Source organism: Salminus brasiliensis, chromosome 5 (genome assembly GCF_030463535.1).
Source record: "Salminus brasiliensis chromosome 5, fSalBra1.hap2, whole genome shotgun sequence".
NCBI classification, from domain to species: Eukaryota; Metazoa; Chordata; class Actinopteri; order Characiformes; family Bryconidae; genus Salminus; species Salminus brasiliensis.
In genome coordinates this window covers 14,665,378-14,680,203 of record NC_132882.1, presented here as the reverse complement: position 1 = coordinate 14,680,203, position 14,826 = coordinate 14,665,378, and the positions used below count along the sequence as shown (strand labels likewise).

The window sequence follows — 14,826 nt, the reverse complement described above, 5'->3', positions numbered from 1 at the left end:
GATATGGTAAATTTCCTAAAAATGCAAGCTCTAAGCATCAGCCTGCTCCTAGTTTTATTTATTTAATTTTTTTTTAATGGTCATATATTTCATGCATTCTAATTCTACTGTCTAATACACAAAGCTTTTTTTGTTTGATTTTTTTTTTTACATTTAGGTAGTTACTTGTAGGGCACATGTGCTGGAAGAGGCTTAATGTCAGATGCTCATTCTCAACCCCTTAAGCTGCAGACAAAAGGCTGGTTAAATATTTGATGCTCTCCTGTCCTCCTATTCCCACTAAACATCATCGGTCTGCTGGGGCCAAACCACTTGTTACCTCTCAGACACTGGATCTCTCTTATAGTGTGTGTGAGAAGTTGCTCTGTGGATCTAATAGTCATGGGTCAGCAGATGTTCATGAAGAGCCAAGGGACAAAAGTCCCGTGATGCTCATACAGGAGAATCCTTTTGGAATGTACTTGCAGAATGTCAATGTCTGTTAACATGTACTTTCTGATTTTACCACACATGGAAACCTATAGTTCTAGATTATTTTAAAGAGTGGTTCGTTAATGTGGCTGTGAAATCATTGTAATGACTTCAGTGACTCTGTAGTGCCTTTTGCTGTACACAGGTCATCCCTGTAGAAAACATGGTGTCTCAGCTGGAGAGTGCAATGGAAAGCCTTATAAAAGTGTTCCACACATATTCTTCCAAAGAGGGAGACAAATACAAGCTGAGCAAAGTGGAGCTGAAGAGTCTTCTACAGGGAGAACTAAGTGACTTCTTAGCAGTGAGTTTATTCTTCTAACTGCATTTATGAAACTTTTTGAAGCAAATAATGCTATTTTTGCAGATAATGCTATGCTTGATGCACATTAAATATATATACATAGCATACCAGCCTTGCTAAATGTGACCTGAAACTCATTCCTATTCTAGGCAAGTAAGGATCCGCTGGTTGTGGAGAAGATAATGTCTGATCTGGATGAGAACCGGGATGGGGAGGTGGACTTCCAGGAGTTTGTAGTTCTAGTTGCAGCCCTTACTGTGGCATGTAATGATTTCTTTGTTGAGAGTATGAAGAATTGAGACATTGTTTCAAGTTCTCTTCTGTAGATAATTAATAAAAGATTGCACTGAAATGTTGGCATTCATATTTAAAGTGGATTATCTTTACTTTCTAGATCTATGAATCTATCTTAATTATTTAAGGTGGTGGAGTTCTGATGGGTATTTAACCATATAGGTGATATAATGTTTTGCTCCAAAGGTGCCCTCTAGAGGTGAAATGTGCTTAAGTGCCATCCCAAATGGGTTTATTAAATTAATTTGTTAGTTAATTGCTTCTGGGCCTAGTTTTTCAAACGCATACTAGGCTTAAAATCATAAGTGGCAGTGTGACACTTGCTCGACTATTTAAAAATCCTCTTTGTGTAAAGAAGCTTCGCGCAAACCTGCTCCGTTTGACCCGCTGCTTATGTTTTTTCATTTATTTCTTTAATTTGATTCCTAACGCAGACAGTTCATTTTTGTGCTGTTTTAAATGTTTCATGAGTCTGCGATCCTGAGCTCTGATATCGCATTAATGAGACTAAGGTCTCCGGGACAGCACAATGGCTAGAGGCCACCAAGGTCCACGACCTAGCAGTGCCAGTGTAATCTCATACGCACGTCATTGCCCAGGTCTTCCTAGTAGGTTAATCAAGTATCAAACCTGGTAATTAATCAGTGTCATTAATGTAAAACAACCTGTGTAACACATCTACCCTGGTAACTACACTCTTAAAAATAAAGGTGCTGCAAATGGTTCTTTGAGTGATGCTATAGAAGAACCATAAAGGGTTTTTAAATAGCATTTTAAAATATCAAACTTGATTTCACTTTTTACATCGGACATCACAATGCAGCTTTACAGTAATCCAGTAGGTGAACAAGAGACCAACAAAACGCAAAACCCTGGTAAGAAAGCTAAAGGCAATAGTTTGAATGTAGCCTTAGTCTCAACTGCAAAAAGGAGTATGGTGTGGGGTGACTTTGAAACGTAAGTGAGCAGGCAGATGATTATAAAAGTTGTATATTTAAAAACAAACCAACCAGGAAAAAAAAGCAATAACCATTCAAAATAATTCATATTCGAGTACTGCATGAGACTGTTACTGCTGACTTAAAATACTAGACAAGTAAAAACAAGCATTTTCTGGGCACTGAGTTAAAAATAGGCATCATAAATGAATTTCCTAAAGAACATGTGTCCAAGAAAGCAGACAATGTAGCCATAAAATGGTCCTGGAACAACTTGATGGAAAATGCCTGTCTGAGGAAAGGTTGGTCCAGTGCACTTTGAAATTCTGTTTGATAAGCAATTTTAAATTCAGACCACAGCAGACTTAATTCCCATAATAAGCAGGTCTGAATTGTTGTAATCTATGAAACTGCCTTTTAAACCCACCCTGAGGTTCTGAACACTGACTGCAGATGACTTGGAATTATTCCACTAATGAATCTCCTCTCCATCTGCTTTTGGTTTCACTGCCACCAGCACGAAGTTTCGAGGCGAAAGAGCTGGATCGAACAGAGGAACCAACCGGCTCTGAAAACCTAAGAACACCACATATAGACATCAGCTTACTTTGCAGCTATAGGCATAATCATACTTGAGTTAATATGTTGTGAACACATTTAAGGCTGGTTTCCAGGACAGGGATTAAGATTAGTCTCAGACTTCCTTTTAATGGAAAACTGTATTCCAGTACTGGACTTTATCCCTGAGTAGGAAACAGCATTTACTGATTTATGTGTAATGGAACAGCACTAAAAATAGGCTATGTTTGATGGAAAAATCACCTAAAAAAGAAACACTACAAACCAAGTATCAGGCTTTATTTGAAGTACAATACTGTTAGTAGATGTAAACAAATCCTGATTAATTGCTAACCGGTGATTATCACTGGCTGCTAGCAGTCCTAAAGGCTTACCATTCTCCTGCAGAAACAGCATTCTGTCCAGCAGCACCAGGGTCTCCACCACTGGAGCCAGGAGCAGAGCCAGGCTAAAATACACCACCACTCGACCCTGCTGCTCCAGCATGCTTTCCACATGGTCCCGGTTAAAGGGAAGGTCAGCAGACAGGCCCACACGAGGAAGCCCCAAATGGGCATACCTATAGAAGCAAAGGCAGAACATCAAAGGTTGGGCTGGAGCCTCAGAGAAAGTAAATAAGACGGATAATGTGAGATGATCCGTCAGTCAATTTGAACTAGTTTGGAAAATGTACGCAAATGCTAACTTACATTAATTGGATTTGATGCTATGTGCTAATGTAGCTTACAAATAATGTTAAATGTGTTGAGTTACAAACAACACATGCTTATGGGGTTTAATATTAAATGGCATACTATTATCAATAAAATAGTCAAAAGTACAGACAAAAGTCTTCTAGTTGTGCCCTTTTTAATATACTCCATTTTGAAAAGTATCAAGACACTTATTCTAGTGAATTCAGTTACTTTAATGTTGCACCAATTGCTGACACAGTTGGGAATAGTCACACATGGGCCACATGGTGAGAACAAGCTTTAGCTAAAGAGGTAAATAAAAACTCTTCCATCACCCCCAGCATTGGACTCTAGAGTAACGAACCTGTGCTTTAGCTTCTACCAGTAAAACAGCCTTGGTACAGCCTCTCAACAATGTTGTGTTAATGAAAGCAACATTATGTGGCAATTGTACATTGAAAATCAGCTTCAAAACCATTTTGTTGCTCCAGTGATTTGTAATAGGAAGAAAAGTGTCTCTGCCATGGCCACTCCAGGCCAGGAACACTGTTACAACGCTATATTTTTAAATATATATTTGTTATATATTTGTAAAATCCTGTAAAATTACTCTACTGCATCACGGATCCTTCACTGCAGTTGCCAGCACTGCATCTTTCAGCATCTCAACAAATGCATGTTTATAGCTGGCCAATGTGGGGAACACTGAGGGTGTGATTTGTATTTACGACAGGGGTGTAAAAAGTAAATGACGCTTAATACATATTATAAAGCAGTACATGTTCTGTGTAAGTTAAAGAAAGAGTGATACTGACTCTGAGAAGGACAGAGTATGGGCTTTTTTAATGGTCTGGATTCCTGCTCTCCGCAGGTGAGGCCTCTCTGCTCTGATGATGCTCTCCAGTGCTGCTCTGTAGCAGTGCGTTTTCAGCAACCCACTCTCCTCTCTCAGTCTATTAAGGTAGTCCTCCATTGCGTGGCATGCCCCCTCTCGTGCTTTGTAAGACAGCTCATGTCCAGGCAAACCTCTCACCCACTCACTCATTGGGTAGCCATAGTCTGATTGTGACACTTCTTCTAAGTTGTCAGAAAGTGGAGATGGGATAAGTCCAGGTGGGTTGGGGTTCTCCTTGGTAGTGATCTTCATATAGCAGCACGCTACAGAGGTGATTCCTTGAACATGGGGGCAGTTTACAAAATGACGGAGGAGAGTAGCACTAAGGTCACCACATGCATGAAGCCCAGTCAGGACAAAATCCAAACTCTGGGTACAAGAATGGACTTCCCCCAAAGCTGAAGCTGGAGTCCATCCAGAACCAGTGTTAGACACAAGACCCACAGGTGTGTCATTATACAAGTCTTTGTTATGCAAGTTGTTTAAACCAACTGTAGTTTTAAGTAGAGGTTCTGTTGGTACACTGACTGACTGGGCTAAACAGTCAGAGTTACCGCCATCAGGCTTCTGAAGAAGAGATATGACCTGTCTTTCATCAACATCAGCTACTGAGCTGCATTCCTCTGTGCACAAGTGTTGACTTCCATAAACAAGCTTGCTTTCAACCTCATGCCCCTGGGCTGACACAGACACCCGCTGTCTCTTTTTACACAGTGCTGCGGAGTCTGGATAACTCTCGCTTTCTTTCTGCCTCTTCCCCAACTGCTGGACGAAGACCTCCCAGGTAGCTCTGGGGTTGACCCAGCCAAGCACATGCTGAGGTTCAGGACCAATTGTTGAGAGTGGAGAAGTGCCAGTCTGGAAAAGTAAAAACACAGAAATTCTTGAATGAGAAGAGGACTGATAACACTGAATGTTGGAGTGCACTTATGTATATATAAAATGGTACCTTCTGACTTTCTTTGGCCAATGTCAGCAGAAGCTGTCCATCAAACTTGGATGCCATGGAAACCAGGTTGGGATCAGCTTCAATACCAGTAACATCTAGCCCGAGTCCAAATGAAAGAAAACGGGTCAAATGGCCCTGCGATGAAGTAATGTAAATAATAGAGTGTTAGGACAGACTCAAAACTGGGGATGCACAACAAAATAAAAGGGGAAATGCAAGTTACGGTTATGATTGACATTTCTATGTATTTTTATGTATTTACTCCACACCTGAAGATCGGAATTTTACAAAGAAACCCTAAAAAAACTAAAACATGATCATTTCAATGATAATTTAATTCACTGACAATTAACTTATCTAAGTTGAGAAAATTATATGTAAATACACCATCATATTGTAGTGCCACTTTTATTGTTCATGCTTGCACAGGAACGTGCTACTTGCAACACATCATGCATATTTTGTATGTAACAAATATAATTTTAAACTTCAAATGAAATGCAATGCGAGAGCAAATTTACCTGCCCGGACCCAACATCAACCACACTGCTACACTGAGTCTGGTCACACAGCTGCTTAACCAACTGAAATAAAGCAGGTGGAACACAGGTGAGGTAAACTTTGTATTCATGCTACCACTGTGATTAAACAAAAGATAAAAACTCACATCTGTTGAAATGCATCATTTTAAGTACGAATTGCTAAGCTTTTACCAACATACCGTTCCAAGTTTGCGGATCTCATGCTGTTTCTTGGGTTTCACATGTTTTCGGAAGATGTGACCAAGCAGAGAGCTCTGGCTACTATTGGAAAGAAACTCTTCTGGTTTGACATGTCCCACTGTGTCCTCTACTATTCGATGGTCTGAAGGTGTCCGTGGAAAGGATAGTGTGTGAGCTGTGGCTCGTAGTGCAAGTAATGAAAGCGGCCAGACCGAGGGATAACTGAAGAAAGAAAAAAAAAAGTTGGTCATTGCATCTTGCATTAACCTATGTATTTTTGACATAATTTGAATCTGGTAAAAAGGTAAAGGTATTTGTCACTGTGCACTGCAAAATGTGTCCTCCGCATTTAACCCATCTGTGGTAGTGAACACACACTCACACACACTAGTGAACTAGGGGCAGTGAGTACACACACACCCAGAGCGGTGGGCAGCCAACTCCAGCGCCCGGGGAGCAGAGAGGGTAAAGGGCCTTGCTCAAGGGCCCAACAGTGGCAGCTTGCCGAGTCCAGGTATCGAACCCACAACCCTGTTATCGATAGCCCGGCACTCTAACCGCTGAGCCACCCCTACCCCTGGTAGTTGTTCTTTGTACGAAAGTTATTTTGAGTAAAGGGCTTATCACCTTTGGGACAAGGCTGGCACTCGAAATAGCCAGTTATTAGGCATATGAGCTTATACTGAGTAGGCTATACTTACATTCTGTTCTTGATTTCACTGTCCAGCAGCAGATCTGCAATTTGAGGTGCTGTAAGATCACTCAGAGCTTTCTGCCATCCTTCTGGTAGTGTGTCCCATAGGTTCTCAGTAAAAAACTCCTGAATAAACAAATTATAGAATAATTAACACAATAATAGCTTAAATGCTATACTATGAAATGCAACTTGCAAAAATAAATAAATAAATAAATACATTTTAAAAATGGTTCTGTCAGTCATAGTTCCAACAACTGCACAAATCCTGCTTACAGCCTGAGCTAGGCTAAGTAACTATCTGTTATCACGTTTAGTAGGAGGCAAAAACCGTATGGATAACATATAGCTATATTACGTATACAATTCTGAATAAATTTTAAGATAAAATGATAATTACAATTATGTAGGAGTCGGATATGTGCTTGTATATGGACAGGAAAGATATGAGCCTCTTAGCCAAATCCTTCTGCTGCTGCTCTGAAAACGTGGAAGAGAACATGATCCCAGCTCAGTCAGTTTGCTTATCATCGCCTTTTCTGCTCTACAAAATAAGCTGAAGGAAAACTAGTTGCTGACAAACTGCCATGAGAGGCAGATTCTTGAAAACATGTCTAGCTTGTTGTGTTCAGAAGGAAAACACGCGGAAAGCCGCTGCCCTTCAACCCGGAAATACACACGCAGAGAACTCACATGTATCTGAAGTCCTCCTTTCACCAGCTGGTTTTCAGTGATGCTCAGTGCAACTTCATCTAAGGTTAGTTCTCTGATGTGATTTATGTTATGATGGCGGTGGAAATAAAGGGTAAGACACTTGTTTCGCAAATACAGCGAGTTAATTAAGTAGACACGGAGCGTAACGCAGAGTTAGCGCTGCACGTTAGCTGACTTTAGCCACTTAGCTTCACATGTTGTTTTGGAAATCGCTGGCAAACCAAACGCACGATATAACCAGCCTGCTATACTGCTATATAAGCAGACACTACAACACGTATGACTGTGTTCTTTAAATTACGTTAACTACTGCTGCTCATTATTATTATTATTATTATTACATTGTGTTTGCTTGTGATTTACTGCACCTGATCGTTAGGTTCAGTGTGAAGCCTGAGCCACTGTCTCAGACATGACAGATTCGTGTAGAAGCCGTATAATTCAAGATGTGTAATATTTGTAGGATTGTTCTGACAAACAAAGAGGTTAAGTTAGCTGAGATGTGTAGAATTGTGTTCTCAAAGTGAGGGATAATAGAAAAGGCAATCGTTGGACTTGACTGGTCACCCTTTACATGTGTCTACAAGTCTATTAAACTTTGCAATGCCTACATGTGCATGGTTAGTCTTATACTCTGTTGGGATGAACTGTAGAGATGTAACAGTCTTTAGAAAATTGGAAGTCAGTCAATAATGTACTTTTGGTAGTAAATGGTTAATATCCTGTCTCAGAGTGCCCCCTTAGTTTGGAGACATTTGGCTGTAGACATCAGAATTCATCTTGCCATTTCATCCACCTCCCAAAAAAAACAATCCCCCCAAAAAAAACAGATCAGATTGCAGACATAATTACCAAGGTATAATACGCCAGAGGCAAACTTACTATTTCCTGTTCCTCTGCTAAAGGTTAAGTGCCTTTGCATACAAAGTATCTTAATAGCGAGACGTAGTTCAGAGAGCGAAAATGCAATGACACAGCAAAAGACTTCCACAATAGTAACTTCACAGGAGAAGGGAAAATATCTTAACCTTCAATGGAAGTCGAAGTAAAAATGTTTTATTCGTCAAGTCGTTGTAGAGCATTTCTGTGGGTCCCTGTCTGGCAAAATTCAAAAGGAAGATGTAGAACCACTGCAAGTTCATGTCAAAATGTAAAATACAAAAAAAGTTTTATTTGTCAGACAGAGATGATATACTACACTTGACAAGGCCTGATGCATGTTGCTGCTGCTGTTTTCTTCTCAGGTTGGATAGAACATATGGATGGAGTCCCCAGGTCTAAGTGAGTTTTGCTGAGCCTGGTGGTTCTTTTTTAGATTAGTCTCTCATTGTCTCTTTGGGCTAACATTTTAACTGGACCATCTGGTAAAGAAAACCTATAAAACATCTTTATAGGTATTTCTCAGACACACTTCTTTGAAAATGTCAGGACTAATTCTGAACATAGACTGTGATGGCCCCAGCTATGATAAGGGACAAAGAAAACCTGGCGGAAATGCCAAACACAGGAGTTTTGTTAAGAAGAGGCACTACCTGGAGAACAAAGGTCTATTGAATAAAAAGCAAAACCCAAATAACCATCACAAGCAAGGAAACGAGAAGAAACAGGTGCATAAGCAGCAGCAGCAGCAGCAGAAAAAGAAGAAGAACAAGGACCATTCTCAAGTTGGTGCTGTTTTCCCCAAATTTGTTACCTCTCAACATAACTTGTCCTCAGATCCTTCCAGTTCTATGCAGAGCCACCACAACTGTGCTTCGGAGGCTGACAAGGAATACACAGTGCCTTCAAGTTCATCATCTCAAGGAGAATCCACTTCAGCAATGCAGAGACTGACACCATGTCTAGGAAAGCCACAGAAATATGTAGCCATTGACTGTGAGATGGTAGGGACGGGGGCCAAAGGGCATTGCAGTGAACTGGCCCGCTGCAGCATAGTCACCTATGATGGGGATGTCATTTATGACAAGTTCATCAAACCTGTTAATCCAGTCACAGATCTTCGCACTCGCTGGAGCGGGATCAGGTGGCAAGATCTCCGTAGTGCAACACCTTTCAAACAAGCCCAGAAAGAAGTAAGGAGATACACCATTGCTATGTTTTGAATGTTATAATTGTACGCTTTAATCTGGTAACTGCTAATTAGTAACATAGTCTCTGTTTATAATGTCCTTATAGGTCTGTGTTTTTTTTTATCTTCCCACAGATTTTAAAGATCCTCTCAGGGAAGGTGGTTGTGGGCCATGCCATTCAGAATGACTTTAAGGTTTTACACTATTTCCATCCAGACTGCCTTACACGAGATACCTCACGCATATCGATCTTGAATAAGAAAGCTGGCCTGCCCGAGGGCCGCCCTGCCTCCCTAAAGAGCCTGACAAAGCTTCTCTTCGGCAGAGATATTCAGGTGGGTTCGATCAAGAGATTGGAACCTTAATTAAAAGCCTAGAGCTGGTTGCACTAGCTGCATGTGTTTAAACTGTTGCAGGACCCTCTGGGCCCACTCTCTGGCTTTATTGGTTGGCCAGAAAAAAACTTTTCAAAGCCTAACATTCATTTTTGGTTTATCTTCTTATGTACATCTTTTTTTTTAGGTTTGTGGTGGGTCTGGAATCTACCTGGAATCATAATCGATTAATATTAGAAAATTCAACATTTACAATAACTTGTAAATCCATAAACGTGTAACATATCACATAGTTCTCTTTAGGTTTTTAGCAGTGTGTGCATTAGTTTGCTGTTACTGTCTAAGACAGGACTTACAGTGTGTAACTGAATTAAAGCAACTAAGCTTTTAGTAAAGGCTTTTACGCACAGATATAAATACAAATGTCCGCTTAACTAGCATAACTCAGTTCAGGGCCAAAAGCCCCTTGGCAAAAAGATGATTCTTAAAGGGTCATGCAAACATCACACTAAATGCTTTCTCTACATAAGATGACATAGCACTTGGATTCTTTTAAGAAACTGGAGCCAGGACATAAGTTTTTTAAATAATAATAATAAAAAAGCTTTTGATACTTTACATTATGCATGTCATTTTCTGCATGTTCAGTTTCTCTCTGCTTTTAGAGTCTCTTCCAAGCACACCCCCCCCCCCCCCACTTGTTTTTCCTAACCTGCTTTAATTCAGTGAGTAGTAATTGAGTTTGGCTTCAGTTTGACACATCCTTCACCGGAGTGAATTCTTGAATTGAATTCGTAAATTCTTAGTGTGGTCAGTTGTACTGATTTGAGTCTGCATTGGTGTGTTTTTGCTGTAGAACTAATGGGTAACAATCCAAAATAATTCACTCTTGTGCTTTTAGGTGGGAAAGAAGGGCCACTCATCAGTAGAAGATGCGAAAGCCACCATGGAGCTCTATAAATTGGTAGAACTGGAGTGGGAGAGGACTTTGGCCTCTAAATCTGGATGTTAGAAAAAGAACTAACAAAAAAGTATTGTCTGGATGATGCCAAGTTTTTTATTGAACTGTGAAGCAAATGCCTTTTTTTTAATCCGATCTCACAGTTTGAAGCTCCTTTTATGCTGTACTCTCAAAGTTTTAAGTACAACAAGGGGGCTCTGATTTCAACTGATTTTAAACTGTTCATGCTGTTTTTACAATTTTGAACAATGGATCTTTATTACATTCTTATTGTTTAATAAGTTTGTATCGCTCGTTACACTGACTGTAACAGTAAACTGTGGTTGTTGTTCAATAAGAGTTTATGGAGTCTAACTCTGATTTCATTTGAGATGATTCCTTATTTCAGGTAAACTGAGTCAAAATTTGCTTAGTCTGGCTGACTCAGTGTGTGCTGCAGACTGCAGGGTGATGGCATGTCTGAGAAAATCCCTTCCCCCTTTTAGGGCTATGGTCAGCATTTTTCTGCTGTCATAAATTCAGCACCACAGCATTAATTGCTGAGTGACCTCTGTCCAAAACCAGCCTTAGCACCATCCTGCAACTGCCTCTTCATAGATCATGACTGATGGAGTTTCTCAATACAGGCTTTCTTTATATATTTTTATATGGGCAACCGTCAACTACTGTACATTACTGTGGTTACTACATTCAGGATCTAGGCAGTCTGAGCTGGAGAAAGATGATCCCGTTCTTACAGGATGGTCTGTATTCTCATACTTCAATCTCATGGGATGGTAAACCTTTTTTTCTGCCACAAGTGGTTACATGAGAAAACAGTTGGGTCATTTGCAAATGTATTTCTTCAGATTGTCTTGTATTTCCTTTAGAAAAGCCGCATGAATTCATCTGGAAAATTTAGCCATGCTGAAAGGTAATGGCAGGCACAGTTGTAGATGTGGTGTGCAAAAGCTAGACAATGTTTAGTGTGAGTTCATAGTTTCCTGGTCGTGGTTTGACTGGATTTAACTGGCCCTAATGGTAGCAGCAATGTCATTTATGTGCTTATGTTTCAAGCAGCAAGTCAGCGCTGAGCACATATAATGTAAACATGCAATTACATTAATATAACAAGATATTTACTTACAATATAGATCAGTGTTTCATAGTCCTGGTCCTGCAGTACCACTGCCCTAAACATTTTAGAGTTTCACCTGATGCTGTCCAGCCAGTTACTAATTATGAACGAATTAACATACCATGGTTTTGTTAATAATCATAAGGTGACCTGAGGGTTGGAGAGCAGCAGTACCCCAAGACCCAGAGCTAAGAGCAACTGGTATTACTGCCTCAGAAACATGCATGCTTTCAGACCATGCAGGTACAGGCTTACGTTCCCCTGTTTAATAACTTAGTAAATTGGTCAGTTTGCATTGTGTTATGTCCTCTTACTGTGTAATAAACTCAGTAATGTAAAGAGTTATATAACCACATAATTGGTTGAAATGGCTAGACACCACTGCTAAAGCACACTTTATTGGTTTGATTTCTTTAAAACTTCTATCAAAGCTTGTGGCTTTCATTTGTGGTTGGATTACATTGGTAATAAGGGCAAGCTGGCCACTACGGATTGATTTTTAAATTAACTATAAGAGTTAATATAAAAGTATTATCTTTTTTTCAGTAATGCTGTGGGTCTAAGCACAAAATGATGTTAAATTGTCTGGCTAACTGCAACATTCTGCTTTGTGAAATACTCTGCAGGTACCCAATTCTTTTTATTAGTTCCATGCCATGGCATTTTTTCATTAATTGCTGGTGTCTCAAGATATGTAAAACAGCGATCTAATCAAGTTAGGTCAAAGTTTATTTGTCACATACATGGAACAGTACTACATGGTACAACTAGCAGTGAAATGCTTTGATAACTGTCTGTTCACATGAAAAATAATTAAAAAAAATAAATAAAATAAAAATAAATAAATATAGGAAAAGATGTCAAATAACAAAAGAAAAATACATAAAAATCTGAAAATATAATAATTAAATAGCAAAATACATTATAAAAATGTTGGGTTTTAAAAGTATCTAGATAATTATGACATGGTTATACTAGTATTTCTGTTTATTCCAACTACAGATCCTCTCTATAACTTTTTGACTGGAGTTATAGTGACTTCTGAGACTGTAGCATGTGTGTCCACATTTTGAAAGCAAAAGCCTTCATTCTAAATTGCCTTTAATGCCTAAATGAGGCATTTGGCCAGTCTCAGCCTGCTTTAGGACTTAGCTGATGAGGTGCTTAGCTTATATGTTAAATTCCTCCAGTGTCTGATACTGTGGCTGGACTGTCAGCATGAAGAAAGCTGTACAAAGCCGTATTCACCCTCCTCTTTCTCTGTGGGTCACCCCAGCTGCAATGAGGCAGATTCACCCTGCTGCTCTCATTCACTCTGTTTGCCACCAGACACCTCAGTTCCTCTGTGTCCACAGACATGAATCACAAATGGATTGCGTTTATGTTTGCAGACTTGAATCACAAATTAGTCACCTGCTGGGCATCAATGTGACCGTGTGAATTGTGACAGATCCCTCTGCCTCTTACAGGGTGCTCCTTCATCACTATTCCTGAGGTTGGACAGTAAGAACATGCACTAAATGTGATGTTGAGGGTTTGTGTGCTTATCCCATTTTCTCTTGTTTGTATGTATGTATGTCTTGGACTTTGTCGGTATTTGATTAGAAACATGAGTGTCTCTACTCATATCAACTATCATCCTCACAAAAGTGACCGAACACCGTAGCAGTTCCTTAGTTTCTCCATGATTTGCACTTCCTTACTGTACATGTTCACGAGGACTTTTTGTGTGTGCGTAATGTTGGATTAGTAAATTAGTATCAGAAATAATCTTCTTTTTTTTTCTTTTTTTTTTTAAATTGTATCAGAAATAATCTTTGGGGAAAATGAGACACTTTAAAAAATCCAGGCAAAAACATACATAGCGTCTGACCAGAATATTGGATGTTTTCATTCGGATGTGATGGAAAAGCTGGTCTTTCAGCATGACTAACTTTAACTAGCTTGGTAAAAGTTGGTTGGTCAGGCTAGCCAACTAATGTGGTCATGGTGGCTGTGCTGATCAACCGTTTTGCTTATGCTGCTCAACAAGCGTACTGGTCATGCTGGTTGGCACTCTTGGTCAGGGTGTACAGTGCTGTTAGACCACTTATTAGTGACTGTTTTTTTCCTTGAAGAATGTAATTATGTCCTTTATAAACAACTGCTCAGTTTAGTCTAAGCAATTTTAGTTGGAAATATGTGTTATGTTCAAAAATACTCTTTCGACAAAAATAATTATACTGATCATTATGTTACCACAGTGGATAATGAGATCACAGTGGTTTACCTGGCCATGTTCTGAAATGGCAACTGCAGCTCTCAGCTGAGAATAATGTTGTCTCTGTGCTGTTCTGACTGGAAACTAATGCTAATCTCATCATTATTGGGTAGTTTGAATAATTTCCCTCAGAGTCAGCAGAGATTGTAGGGTTTTATTTCCAACCCTGGTCCTGGTCTACGCCCTGTACTGCATGCAGTGGTTTTCCATGCCTCTGTAGACACACACACACACACACACACGCACATTCTGGAAAAGGATTGTTGCCAGTTATTGTAGCCAGGATCAGGTGTGTTGGAGCAGGAAAATCATGTGCCAGAAAGAGTGTTGGGGAACCTTGGATTCCTGATGATGTTATAGGGCCTGTTAAATAGGGTGATAATATTGTGGGTTTAGGATGTTGTGGTCAGGGGGCTTAAAGTAGGCCTACGTTGTAGGACTATGGTAGTGTGTATGTGTGAAAGGGGAGTGTTAAATACTATTAACGCCATGCAATTATGTTATTGAACATCTATACATAAGCATTTGCTAATTTATCCAGAATAATAAATAGCCTATATGGCCAAACAATGCCCCGTCATTTTAACGTATATTACAAGTAAAACCAATAAAAATGCAAAGAAGTCTTACTTTTACCACCTTTTATTTTTGACCATCTAAACTAAATAAAAAAATACATAAATAATAAAGTCAGTTGCCGTAAAATATCCACTATTTAATATCCACTATAGTTAGCTAGCTAAGGTTAACCAAGTTAAGGTCCAGAATGAGATAACGTTTCCTAGCTTGCTAGCTAGCTATGTTAGCTAGCTAAACCCAACAGCCTTATATCGATTGATTTAGCCAGCGC

At 39.6% G+C, this 14,826-nt stretch overlaps 3 protein-coding genes across 4 annotated transcripts; 2 read left to right on the top strand and 1 right to left on the bottom strand.

Annotated features, from left to right (window-relative positions):
- Positions 1–619: 619 nt before the first annotated feature.
- Positions 620–1,074, top strand: s100a1 (S100 calcium binding protein A1). Its single transcript, XM_072679535.1, has 2 exons — positions 620–775; positions 925–1,074. Exons 1-2 carry the CDS (start codon positions 635–637, stop codon positions 1,072–1,074), a joined length of 291 nt encoding a protein of 96 aa, XP_072535636.1. The 5' UTR covers positions 620–634.
- Positions 1,075–2,080: 1,006 nt separating this feature from the next.
- On the bottom strand, positions 2,081–7,173 carry mettl25b (methyltransferase like 25B). Its single transcript, XM_072679530.1, has 8 exons — positions 6,921–7,173; positions 6,528–6,646; positions 5,826–6,048; positions 5,626–5,688; positions 5,105–5,239; positions 4,076–5,013; positions 2,961–3,145; positions 2,081–2,583 (listed from the first exon to the last, which is right to left on the bottom strand). The coding sequence occupies exons 1-8, from the start codon at positions 7,020–7,022 to the stop codon at positions 2,480–2,482; spliced, it is 1,869 nt and encodes a 622-aa protein (XP_072535631.1). The 5' UTR covers positions 7,023–7,173; the 3' UTR covers positions 2,081–2,479.
- Positions 7,174–11,214, top strand: isg20l2 (interferon stimulated exonuclease gene 20-like 2). 2 transcript variants are annotated; one of them, XM_072679532.1, is made up of 4 exons: positions 7,174–7,277; positions 8,479–9,306; positions 9,438–9,638; positions 10,540–11,214. In XM_072679532.1, the coding sequence occupies exons 2-4, from the start codon at positions 8,656–8,658 to the stop codon at positions 10,648–10,650; spliced, it is 963 nt and encodes a 320-aa protein (XP_072535633.1). In that variant the 5' UTR covers positions 7,174–7,277; positions 8,479–8,655; the 3' UTR covers positions 10,651–11,214. The 2 variants fall into 2 exon arrangements, with proteins under 2 accessions (XP_072535633.1, XP_072535634.1); XM_072679533.1 differs by lacking the exon at positions 7,174–7,277 and having other exon boundaries at positions 8,344–9,306.
- Positions 11,215–14,826: the final 3,612 nt, after the last annotated feature.

What these genes read in the sequence shown, in the direction of transcription:
- s100a1 (XM_072679535.1), top strand. Translation starts at nt 635, where the DNA reads ATGGTGTCTCAGCTGGAGAGTGCAATGGAAAGCCTTATAAAAGTGTTC. An exon ending in AACTAAGTGACTTCTTAGCA is followed by an intron (nt 776 to 924) that starts GTGAGTTTATTC and finishes TTCCTATTCTAG; the next exon opens with GCAAGTAAGGATCCGCTGGT.
- mettl25b (XM_072679530.1), bottom strand. Translation starts at nt 7,022, where the DNA reads ATGTTCTCTTCCACGTTTTCAGAGCAGCAGCAGAAGGATTTGGCTAAG. An exon ending in TATCCGACTCCTACATAATT is followed by an intron (nt 6,647 to 6,920) that starts GTAATTATCATT and finishes TTGTTTATTCAG; the next exon opens with GAGTTTTTTACTGAGAACCT. An exon ending in AGTGAAATCAAGAACAGAAT is followed by an intron (nt 6,049 to 6,527) that starts GTAAGTATAGCC and finishes TTCTTTCTTCAG; the next exon opens with TTATCCCTCGGTCTGGCCGC.
- isg20l2 (XM_072679532.1), top strand. Translation starts at nt 8,656, where the DNA reads ATGTCAGGACTAATTCTGAACATAGACTGTGATGGCCCCAGCTATGAT. An exon ending in TCAAACAAGCCCAGAAAGAA is followed by an intron (nt 9,307 to 9,437) that starts GTAAGGAGATAC and finishes ATCTTCCCACAG; the next exon opens with ATTTTAAAGATCCTCTCAGG. An exon ending in TCTTCGGCAGAGATATTCAG is followed by an intron (nt 9,639 to 10,539) that starts GTGGGTTCGATC and finishes TTGTGCTTTTAG; the next exon opens with GTGGGAAAGAAGGGCCACTC.